The sequence below is a fragment of the Apostichopus japonicus genome, chromosome 16 (assembly GCF_037975245.1).
Source record: "Apostichopus japonicus isolate 1M-3 chromosome 16, ASM3797524v1, whole genome shotgun sequence".
Classification (NCBI taxonomy): Eukaryota; Metazoa; Echinodermata; class Holothuroidea; order Aspidochirotida; family Stichopodidae; genus Apostichopus; species Apostichopus japonicus.
Genome location: NC_092576.1, coordinates 45,933,476 through 45,951,519, shown reverse-complemented (window position 1 = coordinate 45,951,519; position 18,044 = coordinate 45,933,476). Strand labels below are relative to the sequence as shown.

General features: G+C 35.3%; 1 protein-coding gene across 3 annotated transcripts in view; it reads left to right on the top strand.

Annotated features, from left to right (window-relative positions):
- The window catches only part of LOC139983787 (inactive phospholipase C-like protein 2), a 90,190-nt gene that overhangs the window by 43,884 nt on the left and 28,262 nt on the right, over nt 1-18,044 (top strand). For all 3 annotated transcript variants that reach the window (XM_071997562.1, XM_071997564.1, XM_071997563.1), the window contains 7 exons: nt 1,799-1,891; nt 2,427-2,526; nt 6,778-6,957; nt 7,602-7,979; nt 11,125-11,249; nt 15,541-15,625; nt 16,508-16,654. In XM_071997562.1, the coding sequence (XP_071853663.1) occupies nt 1,799-1,891; nt 2,427-2,526; nt 6,778-6,957; nt 7,602-7,979; nt 11,125-11,249; nt 15,541-15,625; nt 16,508-16,654 (1,108 nt within the window). The remainder of the gene's footprint in view (nt 1-1,798; nt 1,892-2,426; nt 2,527-6,777; nt 6,958-7,601; nt 7,980-11,124; nt 11,250-15,540; nt 15,626-16,507; nt 16,655-18,044) is intronic.

The window sequence follows — 18,044 nt, the reverse complement described above, 5'->3', positions numbered from 1 at the left end:
GTAGAATAGCAAAATGAGTTATCTATTTCAGACACTGAGATACACTAGTCTTCGGTGAATAGAAATGGGGATGCACCAGTCTCTCGCAAACATAATTAGAGGCATACTGGTCTCTATTGAACAGACACAGAGATACACTAGTATGTAGAACACAGAGACACACCAGTCTGTAGTACAGAGTGACACACTAGTATGTAGTAAAGAGAGACACACTGGCCTGTAGTACAGAGAGACACTAGCCTGTAGTACAGAGAGACACACTAGTATGTAGTAAAGAGAGACACACTGGCCTGTAGTACAGAGTGACACACTGGTCTGTAGTACAGAGAGACACACTGGCCTGTAGTACAGAGAGACACTGGCCTGTAGTACAGAGAGACACACTAGTCTGTAGTACAGAGAGACACTGGTCTGAAGTACAGAGAGACACACTAGTCAAATACAGAGAGACACACTGGCCTGTAGTACAGAGAGACACTAGTCTGTAGGACAGAGTGACACACCAGTCTGTAGTACAGAGTGACACACTAGTATGTAGTAAAGAGAGACACACTGGCCTGTAGTACAGAGTGACACACTGGTCTGTAGTACAGAGAGACACACTGGCCTGTAGTACAGAGAGACACTGGCCTGTAGTACAGAGAGACACACTAGTCTGTAGTACAGAGAGACACTGGTCTGAAGTACAGAGAGACACACTAGTCAAATACAGAGAGACACACTGGCCTGTAGTACAGAGAGACACTAGTCTGTAGGACAGAGTGACACACCAGTCTGTAGTACAGAGTGACACACTAGTATGTAGTAAAGAGAGACACACTGGCCTGTAGTACAGAGTGACACACCAGTCTGTAGTACAGAGAGACACACTGGCCTGTAGTACAGAGAGACACTGGCCTGTAGTACAGAGAGACACACTAGTCTGTAGTACAGAGAGACACTGGTCTGAAGTACAGAGAGACACACTAGTCAAATACAGAGAGACACACTGGCCTGTAGTACAGAGAGACACTAGTCTGTAGGACAGAGTGACACACTAGTATGTAGAAAAGAGAGACACTGGCCTGTAGTACAGAGAGACACACTAGTCTGTAGTACAGAGATACACACTGGTCTGTAGTACAGAGAGACACACTCGTCTGTAGTACAGAGAGACACACTGGTCTGTAGTACAGAGAGACACACTCGTCTGTAGTACAGAGAGATGTACTAGTCTGTAGTACAGAGATACACACTGGCCTGTAGGACAGAGAGACACACTGGCCTGTAGTACAGAGAGACACACTAGTTTGTAGTACAGAGAGATGTACTAGTCTGTAGTACAGAGAGATGTACTAGTCTGTAGTACAGAGAGACACACTGGCCTGTAGTACAGAGAGACACACTAGTCTGTAGTACAGAGAGATTCACTGGCCTGTAGTACAGAGTGACACACTGGCCTGTAGTACAGAGAGAAAAACTAGTCTGTAGGACAGAGAGACACACTGGTCTGTAGTACAGAGAGACACATTATTCTGTAGTACAGAGAGACACACTGGTCTCTAGTGAACAGACATAGAGAAACACTAGCCTTTGTGAACATACACAGAGACATACTGGTCTCTAGTAAACAGACACAGAGATACACAGTTTGGTGAAGTAAAGAATAGCCCAGTGTATGAGTAACACATTCCAGTTGAGATGCTCCTCCCTGTGGGCTGAGAGAGGTCAAATACCATTAGATGTTCTGACAGGTGACAGAGAGACTTTTGATTGAGTTTGTTTAATTCTGGTTGATGTACTTTTTGCTTGACCTCAGGCCAAAAAGTTACCTGTTGACTTTGGAGAAGACATTGGTGACGTTACTGATGAGGATGAAGGGCAAGACCTTGATGACAAAAAACGCACAAAGGTAACTCTAAAATTACCATTAGATAGGATATCAGCACTGTGCCATCTCTCAAACACTCATGTGTGATTGTTAGTGAATAATGCCTCATCTAACCATGCAAAGGTAAATTAACGTGAGCTCACATGAACTATTATTGTGTAACAGTAACCACAATATTAATGGACAGCATAGTATAACCAGTCCTCTGTTCAACCAGCTGCCATTTATATCAGGAGCTCTTCATCTCTACACCATGATTCCAGAGTTAGTCACTCGTATCAATGATTTTATCTATTTTGTGTTAATTCCAGAGTTAGTCACTCATATCAATGATTTTATCTATTTTGTGTTAATTCCAGAGTTAGTCACTCATATCAATGATTTTATCTATTTTGTGTTAATTCCAGAGTTAGTCACTTATATCAATGATTTTATCTAAATTGTGTTAATTCCAGAGTTAGCCACTCATATCAATGATTTTATCTATTTTGTGTTAATTCCAGAGTTAGTCACTCATATCAATGATTTTATCTATTTTGTGTTGTTTTTGGTACAGGATATTCTCAAGAGGCACCCTCTAATCAAGGAGTTATCAGACTTGGTCTCTCTCTGTAAATCTGTACGTTTTCAGGGTTTCCAGGAAGCAGCCTCTAATCGTGAGAACTCACTGTGTTTTTTAATCTTTTCTATTGCCAATTTCTAAGGATTTAGAAATGATGAAGAGGTTCATGATACCTAACTAACAATGTTAATTGTAATCAGAGTCTGAAATACAAACCAAGAAGTGAAGATAGAAGTTGTTTCCTGATACCTAAGTGGCATATCATGTTCCAATGGTGAACATTAATTAGCATCAGTGCGGTAGATGTTTAGGAGATGGATGTCAGGAAGTATAGAGTGAAGATTACAGATCAAAGTTATGATACATTCTGGTAACTAAGAAGTGAAGATAGGAGTTGTTTCCTGATACCTAAGTGGCATATCATGTTCCAATGGTGAACATTAATTAGCATCAGTGCGGTAGATGTTTAGGAGATGGATGTCAGGAAGTAGAGAGTGAAGATTACAGATCAAAGTTATGATACATTCTGGTAACTAAGAAGTGAAGATAGAAGTTGTTTCCTGATACCTAAGTGGCATATCATGTTCCAATGGTGAACATTAATTAGCATCAGTGCGGTAGATGTTTAGGAGATGGATGTCAGGAAGTATAGAGTGAAGATTACAGATCAAAGTTATGATACATTCTGGTAACTAAGAAGTGAAGATAGGAGTTGTTTCCTGATACCTAAGTGGCATATCATGTTCCAATGGTGAACATTAATTAGCATCAGTGCGGTAGATGTTTAGGAGATGGATGTCAGGAAGTAGAGAGTGAAGATTACAGATCAAAGTTATGATACATTCTGGTAACTAAGAAGTGAAGATAGGAGTTGTTTCCTGATACCTAAGTGGCATATCATGTTCCAATGGTGAACATTAATTAGCATCAGTGCGGTAGATGTTTAGGAGATGGATGTCAGGAAGTATAGAGTGAAGATTACAGATCAAAGTTATGATACATTCTGGTAACTAAGAAGTGAAGATAGGAGTTGTTTCCTGATACCTAAGTGGCATATCATGTTCCAATGGTGAACATTAATTAGCATCAGTGCGGTAGATGTTTAGGAGATGGATGTCAGGAAGTAGAGAGTGAAGATTACAGATCAAAGTTATGATACATTCTGGTAACCAAGAAGTGAAGATAGGAGTTGTTTCCTGATACCTAAGTGGCATATCATGTTCCAATGGTGAACATTAATTAGCATCAGTGCGGTAGATGTTTAGGAGTTGGATGTCAGGAAGTATAGAGTGAAGATTACAGATCAAAGTTATGATACATTCTGGTAACTAAGAAGTGAAGATAGAAGTTGTTTCCTGATACCTAAGTGGCATATCATGTTCCAATGGTGAACATTAATTAGCATCAGTGCGGTAGATGTTTAGGAGATGGATGTCAGGAAGTATAGAGTGAAGATTACAAATCAAAGTTATGATACATTCTGGTAACTAAGAAGTGAAGATAGGAGTTGTTTCCTGATACCTAAGTGGCATATCATGTTCCAATGGTGAACATTAATTAGCATCAGTGCGGTAGATGTTTAGGAGTTGGATGTCAGGAAGTATAGAGTGAAGATTACAGATCAAAGTTATGATACATTCTGGTAACTAAGAAGTGAAGATAGAAGTTGTTTCCTGATACCTAAGTGGCATATCATGTTCCAATGGTGAACATTAATTAGCATCAGTGCGGTAGATGTTTAGGAGATGGATGTCAGGAAGTATAGAGTGAAGATTACAGATCAAAGTTATGATACATTCTGGTAACTAAGAAGTGAAGATAGGAGTTGTTTCCTGATACCTAAGTGGCATATCATGTTCCAATGGTGAACATTAATTAGCATCAGTGCGGTAGATGTTTAGGAGATGGATGTCAGGAAGTATAGAGTGAAGATTACAGATCAAAGTTATGATACATTCTGGTAACTAAGAAGTGAAGATAGGAGTTGTTTCCTGATACCTAAGTGGCATATCATGTTCCAATGGTGAACATTAATTAGCATCAGTGCGGTAGATGTTTAGGAGATGGATGTCAGGAAGTATAGAGTGAAGATTACAGATCAAAGTTATGATACATTCTGGTAACTAAGAAGTGAAGATAGGAGTTGTTTCCTGATACCTAAGTGGCATATCATGTTCCAATGGTGAACATTAATTAGCATCAGTGCGGCAGATGTTTAGGAGATGGATGTCAGGAAGTATAGAGTGAAGATTACAGATCAAAGTTATGATACATTCTGGTAACCAAGAAGTGAAGATAGAAGTTGTTTCCTGATACCTAATTGGCATATCATGTTCCAATGGTGAACATTAATTAGCATCAGTGCGGTAGATGTTTAGGAGATGGATGTCAGGAAGTATAGAGTGAAGATTACAGATCAAAGTTATGATACATTCTGGTAACCAAGAAGTGAAGATAGAAGTTGTTTCCTGATACCTAATTGGCATATCATGTTCCAATGGTGAACATTAATTAGCATCAGTGCGGTAGATGTTTAGGAGATGGATGTCAGGAAGCATAGAGTGAAGATTACAGATCAAAGTTATGATACATTCTGGTAACTAAGAAGTGAAGATAGGAGTTGTTTCCTGATACCTAATTGGCATATCATGTTCCAATGGTGAACATTAATTAGCATCAGTGCGGTAGATGTTTAGGAGATGGATGTCAGGAAGCATAGAGTGAAGATTACAGATCAAAGTTATGATACATTCTGGTAACCAAGAAGTGAAGATAGAAGTTGTTTCCTGATACCTAAGTGGCAAATCATGTTCCAATGGTGAACATTAATTAGCATCAGTGCGGTAGATGTTTAGGAGATGGATGTCAGGAAGCATAGAGTGAAGATTACAGATCAAAGTTATGATGCATTCTGGTAACCAAGAAGTGAAGATAGGAGTTGCTTCCTGATACCTAATTGGCATATCATGTTCCAATGGTGAACATTAATTAGCATCAGTGCGGTAGATGTTTAGGAGATGGATGTCAGGAAGCATAGAGTGAAGATTACAGATCAAAGTTATGATACATTCTGGTAACCAAGAAGTGAAGATAGAAGTTGTTTCCTGATACCTAAGTGGCAAATCATGTTCCAATGGTGAACATTAATTAGCATCAGTGCGGTAGATGTTTAGGAGATGGATGTCAGGAAGTATAGAGTGAAGATTACAGATCAAAGTTATGATACATTCTGGTAACCAAGAAGTGAAGATAGAAGTTGTTTCCTGATACCTAAGTGGCATATCATGTTCCAATGGTGAACAGTAATTAGCATCAGTGCGGTAGATGTTTAGGAGATGGATGTCAGGAAGTATAGAGTGAAGATTACAGATCAAAGTTATGATACATTCTGGTAACTAAGAAGTGAAGATAGGAGTTGTTTCCTGATACCTAAGTGGCATATCATGTTCCAATGGTGAACATTAATTAGCATCAGTGCGGCAGATGTTTAGGAGATGGATGTCAGGAAGTATAGAGTGAAGATTACAGATCAAAGTTATGATACATTCTGGTAACTAAGAAGTGAAGATAGGAGTTGTTTCCTGATACCTAAGTGGCATATCATGTTCCAATGGTGAACATTAATTAGCATCAGTGCGGTAGATGTTTAGGAGATGGATGTCAGGAAGTATAGAGTGAAGATTACAGATCAAAGTTATGATACATTCTGGTAACTAAGAAGTGAAGATAGGAGTTGTTTCCTGATACCTAAGTGGCATATCATGTTCCAATGGTGAACATTAATTAGCATCAGTGCGGTAGATGTTTAGGAGTTGGATGTCAGGAAGTATAGAGTGAAGATTACAGATCAAAGTTATGATACATTCTGGTAACTAAGAAGTGAAGATAGGAGTTGCTTCCTGATACCTAAGTGGCATATCATGTTCCAATGGTGAACATTAATTAGCATCAGTGCGGTAGATGTTTAGGAGATGGATGTCAGGAAGTATAGAGTGAAGATTACAGATCAAAGTTATGATACATTCTGGTAACCAAGAAGTGAAGATAGGAGTTGTTTCCTGATACCTAAGTGGCATATCATGTTCCAATGGTGAACATTAATTAGCATCAGTGCGGTAGATGTTTAGGAGATGGATGTCAGGAAGTATAGAGTGAAGATTACAGATCAAAGTTATGATACATTCTGGTAACCAAGAAGTGAAGATAGGAGTTGTTTCCTGATACCTAAGTGGCATATCATGTTCCAATGGTGAACATTAATTAGCATCAGTGCGGTAGATGTTTAGGAGATGGATGTCAGATCAAAGCTGTCTCTGTGAATATTCTGGATTCTCATCTTTTATAGAGAAGTACTGGGAGTTATGCTCTTTCAGTGAAGCTCAATCGCAACGATTACTGAACACTGACCTGGAGGAATTTGTCAACTATAACAAAAGGTTCTTGTCTAGAGTTTTCCCAAATGCCAACAGAATTGACTCCAGTAATTACAATCCCCAAGACCTCTGGAACTGTGGCTGTCAGATAGGTAAGACTCTATCCTGGGTTGTTATTTAAAGTCAGTCATCTGTTATAATCTTGTAACTTTGCAATTGATTCTAGCATTCCAAGTTACTGCTACATTGGTACTGACTGTAATGTGTGTGCAACATAGCAGCATATGGTTTGCATGCACAGAGCATGGTATGTGTGTACATATCATATATGATTGGTATTTGTGGAGGCTATGGTATGTGTGCACATAGTGTATGGTTTGTATTTGTGGAGGCTATGGATGTGTGCACATAGTGTATGGTTTGTATTTGTGGAGGCTATGGATGTGTGCACATAGTGTATGGTTTGTATTTGTGGAGGCTATGGATGTGTGCACATAGTGTATGGTTTGTATTTGTGGAGGCTATGGATGTGTGCCCATAGTGTATGGTTTGTATTTGTGGAGGCTATGGATGTGTGCACATAGTGTATGGTTTGTATTTGTGGAGGCTATGGATGTGTGCACATAGTGTATGGTTTGTATTTGTGGAAACTATGGTTGTGTGCACATAGTGTATGGTTTGTATTTGTGGAGGCTATGGATGTGTGTACATATTGTATGATTTTGGTTAAATTGGTTTGCATGAACACATAAGAAGACATGCATTGTTGTATTCATTGTTTGTTTTCTTTGTGCAGTTGCCCTGAATTATCAAACACCTGGGCTAATGACAGATCTCTATGATGGCAAGTTCAGATTGAATGGTGGTTGTGGGTACATTTTGAAACCTCAGACATGCATTGTTGTATTCATTGTTTGTTTTCTTTGTGCAGTTGCCCTGAATTATCAAACACCTGGGCTAATGACAGATCTCTATGATGGCAAGTTCAGATTGAATGGTGGTTGTGGGTACATTTTGAAACCTCAGACATGCATTGTTGTATTCATTGTTTGTTTTCTTTGTGCAGTTGCCCTGAATTATCAAACACCTGGGCTAATGACAGATCTCTATGATGGCAAGTTCAGATTGAATGGTGGTTGTGGGTACATTTTGAAACCTCATATAATGAGAGAAGGTAAGATAAACAGGCTAGAATTAGGTATTAATGATAAATTAACCATAAGTATATCATTAGTCAAATCACTTTGTTATACACAAGACTTACTCAGTTTCTTTTTATTTTTCTTGATGAAGTAAACATTTTAAAAGTGAAAAGATTAAGTTATAGGGAGTAGACTTAGATATACTGAATTAGTGAGTGTTGCTTGGATACTAAATATCTATATTTTCAACTTTCTGGGTACTCTGTATTTATGTTATGTGGTTATGAAATGCATAATTATAAAGCCAATTACTAAGTGGGCATTCCCTGATTAAATGTATAATTACTAAGTGGGCATTCCCTGTTTAAATGCATAATTACTAAGTGGGCATTTCTTGTTTAAATGCATAATTACTTAGTGGGCATTCCCTGTGTAAATGCATAATTACTAAATAGGCATTCCCTGTTTAAATGCATACAGACTAAGTGGGCATTCCCTGTTTAAATGCATACAGACTAAGTGGGCATTCCCTGTTTAAATGCATACAGACTAAGTGGGCATCCCTAGTTTAAATGCATAATTACTAAGTGGGCATCCCTAGTTTAAATGCATAATTACTAATTGGGCATTCCCTGTTTAAATGCATATTTACTAAGTGGGCATCCCTAGTTTAAATGCATACTTACTAAGTGGGCATTCCCTGTTTAAATGCATAATTACTAATTGGGCATTCCCTGTGTAAATGCATATTTACTAAGTGGGCATCCCTAGTTTAAATGCATACTTACTAAGTGGGCATTCCCTGTTTAAATGCATACAGACTAAGTGGGCATCCCTAGTTTAAATGCATACTTAATGAGTGGGCATTCCCTGTTTAATGCATAATTTCTAAGTGAGCATTCCCTGTTTAAGGGCATACTTACTAAGTGGGCATTCCCTGCTTAAATGCATACAGACAGACTAAGTGGGCATCCCTAGTTTAAATGCATACTTAATGAGTGGGCATTCTCTTTTTAAATGCATAATTACTAAGTGGGCATTCCCTGCTTAAATGTATACTTAATAAGTGGCCATTCCCTGTTTAAATGCATACAGACAGACTAAGTGGGCATCCCTAGTTTAAATGCATACTTAATGAGTGGGCATTCCCTGTTTAAATGCATAATTACTAAGTGAGCATTTCCTGTTTAAATGCATACTTACTAAGTGGGCATTCCCTGTTTAAATGCATACAGACTAAGTGGGCATTCCTAGTTTAAATGCATAATTATTAAGTGGGCATTCCCTGTTTAAATGTATACTTACTAAATGGGCTTTCCCTGTTTAAATGTATACTTACTAAATGTGCATACCCTGTTTAGATTCATACTTACTCAGTGTGCATTCCCTGTTTAAATGCATACTTACTAAATGTGCATTTCCTGTTTAAATGCATACTTACTAAGTGGGCATTCCCTGCTCTCAGGTGTCTATTATTTGGACATTGCAAAGGCATGGAATGTGTCTGTTATCTGGAAATGATTTGAATTTGGAAGATGTTTGTTTATCAACAATCCAGATGTACTATTTTTCCTATGGACTTTTTGGTTTGTTTCTACTGAATATTTCTACTGTGTGGACATTTAATGGACACTGATTAATTGATTTGTCTGAAGTAAAGATTCTCTTAGGACTCAATGGCTTATGCAGATCTAAATGCATAATTACTGAATATTTCTACTGTGTGGACATTTAATGGACACTGATTTATTGATTTGTCTGAAGTAAAGATTCTCTTAGGACTCAATGGCTTATGCAGATCTAAATGCATAATTACTGAATATTTCTACTGTGTGGACTTTTAATGGACACTGATTTATTGATTTGTCTGAAGTAAAGATTCTCTTAGGACTCAATGGCTTATGCAGATCTAAATGCATAATTACTGAATATTTCTACTGTGTGGACATTTAATGGACACTGATTAATTGATTTGTCTGAAGTAAAGATTCTCTTAGGACTCAATGGCTTATGCAGATCTAAATGCATAATAACTGAATATTTCTACTGTGTGGACATTTAATGGACACTGATTAATTGATTTGTCTGAAGTAAAGATTCTCTTAGGACTCAATGGCTTATGCAGATCTAAATGCATAATTACTGAATATTTCTAATGTGTGGACATTTAATGGACACTGATTAATTGATTTGTCTGAAGTAAAGATTCTCTTAGGACTCAATGGCTTATGCAGATCTAAATGCATAATTACTGAATATTTCTACTGTGTGGACATTTAATGGACACTGATTAATTGATTTGTCTGAAGTAAAGATTCTCTTAGGACTCAATGGCTTATGCAGATCTAAATGCATAATAACTGAATATTTCTACTGTGTGGACATTTAATGGACACTGATTTATTGATTTGCCTGAAGTAAAGATTCTCTTAGGACTCAATGGCTTATGCAGATCTAAATGCATAATTACTGAATATTTCTACTGTGTGGACATTTAATGGACACTGATTAATTGATTTGTCTGAAGTAAAGATTCTCTTAGGACTCAATGGCTTATGCAGATCTAAATGCATAATAACTGAATATTTCTACTGTGTGGACATTTAATGGACACTGATTAATTGATTTGTCTGAAGTAAAGATTCTCTTAGGACTCAATGGCTTATGCAGATCTAAATGCATAATTACTGAATATTTCTAATGTGTGGACATTTAATGGACACTGATTAATTGATTTGTCTGAAGTAAAGATTCTCTTAGGACTCAATGGCTTATGCAGATCTAAATGCATAATTACTGAATATTTCTACTGTGTGGACATTTAATGGACACTGATTAATTGATTTGTCTGAAGTAAAGATTCTCTTAGGACTCAATGGCTTATGCAGATCTAAATGCATAATAACTGAATATTTCTACTGTGTGGACATTTAATGGACACTGATTTATTGATTTGCCTGAAGTAAAGATTCTCTTAGGACTCAATGGCTTATGCAGATCTAAATGCATAATAACTGAATATTTCTACTGTGTGGACATTTAATGGACACTGATTTATTGATTTGTCTGAAGTAAAGATTCTCTTAGGACTCAATGGCTTATGCAGATCTAAATGTGTTATTTGTGTTCTCTCCAGGACATTATCTACACATTTGATTTCTGTTTTTATTTCTACAGAGATATCATATTTCAGTGCTCACTCATCGGATATTATTCCTGGGGTTTCCCCTCAAATCTTACACATCAAGATTATTAGTGGCCAGCAGTTTCCAAAGCCAAGAGGATCAGAAGCCAAAGGAAACGTATGTTACCAAGAAATAAACACAACAACATTTATCAAATCAATGAATTATCAAAAAATAATAATAACAGTGAATAGCTCATAATCATAATATCAAGTATGTGAAAATTATGTCATAGGTTTCCATAAAATAACAAGTAATCTCACCTAATATCAAGTAGGTGAAGAGAAGGGAGTAAATATATCATAGGTTCCATGAAATAACAAGTAATCTCACCTAATATCAAGTATCTGATGTTAATGGAGTAATTATATCATAGGTTTCCATGAAATAACAAGTAATATCACCTAATATCAAGTATCTGATGATAATGGAGTAATTATATCATAGGTTTCCATGAAATAACAAGTATTCTCAACTTATATCAAGTATCTGATGTTAATGGAGTAATTATATCATAGGTTTCTATGAAATAACAAGTAATATCACCTAATATCAAGTATCTGATGACAATGGAGTAATTATATCATAGGTTACCATGAAAAAAGAAGTAATCGCACCTTATATCAAGTATCTGATGATGGAGAAATTATATCAGGTTCCATGAAATAACAAGTAATCTCACCTAATATCAAGTATCTGATGATATTATAGTAATTATATCATAGGTTTCCATGAAATAACAAATAGTCTCACCTTATATCAAGTATCTGATGATAGTGGAGTGATTGTATCATAGGTTTCCATGAAATAACAAGTAATCTCACCTTATAGCAAGTATCTGATGATAATGGAGTAAATATATCGTAGGTTTCCATGAAATAAGTAATATCACCTAATATCAAGTATCTGATGATAATGGAGTGATTGTATCATAGGTTTCCATGAAATAACAAGTAATCTCACCTTATAGCAAGTATCTGATGATAATGGAGTAATTATATCGTAGGTTTCCATGAAATAAGTAATCTCACCTAATATCAAGTATCTGATGATAATGGAGTAATTATATCATAGGTTTCCATGAAATAACAAGTATTCTCAACTTATATCAAGTATCTGATGTTAATGGAGTAATTATATCATAGGTTTCTATGAAATAACAAGTAATATCACCTAATATCAAGTATCTGATGACAATGGAGTAATTATATCATAGGTTTCCATGAAATAACAAGTAATCTCACCTAATATCAAGTATCTGATGATATTATAGTAATTATATCATAGGTTTCCATGAAATAACGAGTAATCTCACCTAATATCAAGTATGTGATGTTAATGGAGTAATTATATCATAGGTTTCCATGAAATAACAAGTAATATCACCTAATATCAAGTATCTGATGATAATGGAGTAATTATATCATAGGTTTCCATGAAATAACAAGTAATATCACCTAATATCAAGTATCTGATGATAATGGAGTAATTATATCATAGGTTTCCATGAAATAACAAGTAATATCACCTAATATCAAGTATCTGATGATAATGGAGTAATTATATCATAGGTATCCATGAAATAACAAGAAATCTCACCTTATATCAAGTATCTGATGATAATGGAGTTGTTATATCATAGGTTTCCATGAAATAACAAGTAATATCACCTAATATCAAGTATCTGATGATAATGGAGTAATTATATCATAGGTTTCCATGAAATAACAAGTAATATCACCTAATATCAAGTATGTGATGTTAATAGAGTTATTATATCATAGGTTCCATGAAATAACAAGTAATCTCACCTAATATCAAGTATCTGATGATAATGGAGTAATTATATCATAGGTTTCCATGAAATAACAAGTAATATCACCTAATATCAAGTATGTGATGTTAATAGAGTTATTATATCATAGGTTCCATGAAATAACAAGTAATCTCACCTAATATCAAGTATCTGATGATAATGGAGTAATTATATCATAGGTTACCATGAAAAAAAGAAGTAATATCACCTTATATCAAGTATCTGATGATAATGGAGTAATTATATCATAGGTTTCCATGAAATAACAAGTAATCTCACCTAATATCAAGTATCTGATGATATTATAGTAATTATATCATAGGTTTCCATGAAATAACGAGTAATCTCACCTAATATCAAGTATGTGATGTTAATGGAGTAATTATATCATAGGTTTCCATGAAATAACAAGTAATATCACCTAATATCAAGTATCTGATGATAATGGAGTAATTATATCATAGGTTTCCATGAAAAAAGAAGTAATCGCACCTTATATCAAGTATCTGATGATAATGGAGTAATTATATCATAGGTTTCCATGAAATAACAAGTAATCTCACCTAATATCAAGTATCTGATGATATTATAGTAATTATATCATAGGTTTCCATGAAATAACGAGTAATCTCACCTAGTATCAAGTATGTGATGTTAATGGAGTAATTATATCATAGGTTTCCATGAAATAACGAGTAATATCACCTAATATCAAGTATCTGATGATAATGGAGTAATTATATCATAGGTTTCCATGAAATGACAAGTAATCTCACCTAATATCAAGTATCTGATGATATTATAGTAATTATATCATAGGTTTCCATGAAATAACGAGTAATCTCACCTAATATCAAGTATATGATGTTAATGGAGTAATTATATCATAGGTTTCCATGAAATAACAAGTAATATCACCTAATATCAAGTATCTGATGATAATGGAGTAATTATATCATAGGTTTCCATGAAAAAAGAAGTAATCGCACCTTATATCAAGTATCTGATGATAGTGGAGTGATTGTATCATAGGTTTCCATGAAATAACGAGTAATCTCACCTAATATCAAGTATGTGATGTTAATGGAGTAATTATATCATAGGTTTCCATGAAAAAAGAAGTAATCGCACCTTATATCAAGTATCTGATGATAGTGGAGTGATTGTATCATAGGTTTCCATGAAATAACGAGTAATCTCACCTAATATCAAGTATGTGATGTTAATGGAGTAATTATATCATAGGTTTCCATGATAAAAGAAGTAATCGCACCTTATATCAAGTATCTGATGATAGTGGAGTGATTGTATCATAGGTTTCCATTAAATAGCAAGTAATCTCACCTTATATCAAGTATCTGATGATAATGGAGTAATTATATCATAGGTTTCCATAAAATAACAAGTTATCTCACCTTATATCAAGTATCTGATGATAATGGAGTAATTATATCATAGGTTACCATGAAAAAACAAGTAATATCACCTAATATCAAGTATCTGATGATAATGGAGTAATTATATCATAGGTTTCCATGAAATAACAAGTAATCTCACCTAATATCAAGTATCTGATGATATTATAGTAATTATATCATAGGTTTCCATGAAATAACGAGTAATCTCACCTAATATCAAGTATGTGATGTTAATGGAGTAATTATATCATAGGTTTCCATGAAATAACAAGTAATATCACCTAATATCAAGTATCTGATGATAATGGAGTAATTATATCATAGGTTTCCATGAAAAAAGAAGTAATCACACCTTATATCAAGTATCTGATGATAGTGGAGTGATTGTATCATAGGTTTCCATGAAATAACGAGTAATCTCACCTAAAATCAAGTATGTGATGTTAATGGAGTAATTATATCATAGGTTTCCATCAAAAAAGAAGTAATCGCACCTTATATCAAGTATCTGATGATAGTGGAGTGATTGTATCATAGGTTTCCATTAAATAGCAAGTAATCTCACCTTATATCAAGTATCTGATGATAATGGAGTAATTATATCATAGGTTTCCATAAAATAACAAGTTACCTCACCTTATATCAAGTATCTGATGATAATGGAGTAATTATATCATAGGTTACCATGAAAAAACAAGTAATATCACCTAATATCAAGTATCTGATGATAATGGAGTAATTATATCATAGGTTTCCATGAAATAACGAGTAATCTCACCTAATATCAAGTATGTGATGTTAATGGAGTAATTATATCATAGGTTTCCATAAAATAACAAGTTATCTCACCTTATATCAAGTATCTGATGATAATGGAGTAATTATATCATAGGTTTCCATGAAATAACGAGTAATCTCACCTAATATCAAGTATGTGATGTTAATGGAGTAATTATATCATAGGTTTCCATGAAATAACAAGTAATATCACCTAATATCAAGTATCTGATGATAATGGAGTAATTATATCATAGGTTTCCATGAAAAAAGAAGTAATCGCACCTTATATCAAGTATCTGATGATAGTGGAGTGATTGTATCATAGGTTTCCATTAAATAGCAAGTTATCTCACCTTATATCAAGTGAATATTGTGTGAATTCTTTTTTTTACAGGTCATAGATCCATACATTTCAATGGAAATATTTGGCATCCCTGCTGATTGTGCAGAAGAAAGAACTAAAACAGTTTCTCACAATGGTAAGGAAACACACTTGTCAGTATGTACAGCTAGTAAGTACCAATAGTTTATACAATGGTAAGACCTCACACACTTGTCAGTATGTACGGCTAGTAAGTGCCAATAGTTTATACAATGGTAAGACCTCACACACTTGTCAGTATGTACGGCTAGTAAGTGCCAATAGTTTATACAATGGTAAGACCTCACACACTTGTCAGTATGTACGGCTAGTAAGTGCCAATAGTTTATACAATGGTAAGACCTCACACACTTGTCAGTATGTACAGCTAGTAAGTGCCAATAGTTTATACAATGGTAAAATCTCACACACTTGTCAGTATGTACGGCTAGTAAGTGCCAATTGTTTATACAATGGTAAGACCTCACACACTTGTCAGTATATACAACTATTAAGTGCCAATAGTTTATACAATGGTAAGACCTCACACACTTGTCAGTATGTACAGCTATTAAGTACCAATAGTTTATACAATGGTAAGACCTCACACACTTGTCAGTATGTACGGCTAGTAAGTGCCAATAGTTTATACAATGGTAAGACCTCACACACTTGTCAGTATGTACAGCTAGTAAGTGCCAATAGTTTATACAATGGTAAAACCTCACACACTTGTCAGTATGTACGGCTAGTAAGTGCCAATTGTTTATACAATGGTAAGACCTCACACACTTGTCAGTATATACAACTATTAAGTGCCAATAGTTTATACAATGGTAAGACCTCACACACTTGTCAGTATGTACAGCTAGTAAGTACCAATTGTTTATGATTGTAAGACTGCACATACTTCTTAACATGAACAGCCAGTAATCATATTTACAAAGTTTTATATATTGTATTCCTTAGTTTTCATTTCTTTTTTGATACATCTCAACAGGCCATCATCCTATCTTTGATGAGAGTTTTGAGTTTACTGTGAACCTACCGGAGCAAGCTCTGGTCAGGTTTGTTGTCTTAGATGATGAGTACATTGGAGATGAGTTCATCGGACAGTACACTATACCCTTTGAATGTCTACAACCAGGTATGCTTAATACTGCAGTAAAGCAAACAAACACACCTACTGTATTAATGTCTACAACCAGGTATGCTTAGTACTGCAGTGAAGCAAACAAACACACCTACTGTATTAATGTCTACAACGAGGTATGCTTAGTACTGTAGTGAAGCAAACAAACACACATACTGTATTAATGTCTACAACCAGGAATGCTTAGTACTGTAGTGAAGCAAACAAACACACATACTGTATTAATGTCTACAACCAGGTATGCTTAGTACTGCAGTGAAGCAAACAAACACACATACTGTATTAATGTCTAGAACCAGGTGTGCTTAGTACTGCAGTGAAGCAAACAAACACACATACTGTATTAATGTCTAGAACCAGGTGTGCTTAGTACTGCAGTGAAGCAAACAAACACACATACTGTATTAATGTCTAGAACCAGGTGTGCTTAGTACTGCAGTGAAGCAAACAAACACACATACTGTATTAATGTCTACAACCAGGTATGCTTAGTACTGCAGTGAAGCAAACAAACACACGTACTGTATTAATGTCTACAACCAGGTATGCTTAGTACTGCAGTGAAGCAAACAAACACACATACTGTATTAATGTCTAGAACCAGGTGTGCTTAGTACTGTAGTGAAGCAAACAAACACACATACTGTATTAATGTCTAGAACCAGGTGTGCTTAGTACTGCAGTGAAGCAAACAAACACACATACTGTATTAATGTCTAGAACCAGGTGTGCTTAGTACTGCATTGAAGCAAACAAACACACATACTGTATTAATGTCTACAACCAGGTATGCTTAGTACTGCAGTGAAGCAAACAAACATACCTACTGTATTAATGTCTACAACCAGGTATGCTTAGTACTGCAGTGAAGCAAACAAACACACATACTGTATTAATGTCTAGAACCAGGTATGCTTAGTACTGCATTGAAGCAAACAAACACACATACTGTATTAATGTCTAGAACCAGGTGTGCTTAGTACTGCATTGAAGCAAACAAACACACATACTGTATTAATGTCTAGAACCAGGTGTGCTTAGTACTGCATTGAAGCAAACAAACACACATACTGTATTAATGTCTACAACCAGGTATGCTTAGTACTGTAGTGAAGCAAACAAACACACATACTGTATTAATGTCTACAACCAGGAATGCTTAGTACTGTAGTGAAGCAAACAAACACACATACTGTATTAATGTCTACAACCAGGTATGCTTAGTACTGTAGTGAAGCAAACAAACACACATACTGTATTAATGTCTACAACCAGGAATGCTTAGTACTGTAGTGAAGCAAACAAACACACATACTGTATTAATGTCTAGAACCAGGTGTGCTTAGTACTGCATTGAAGCAAACAAACACACATACTGTATTAA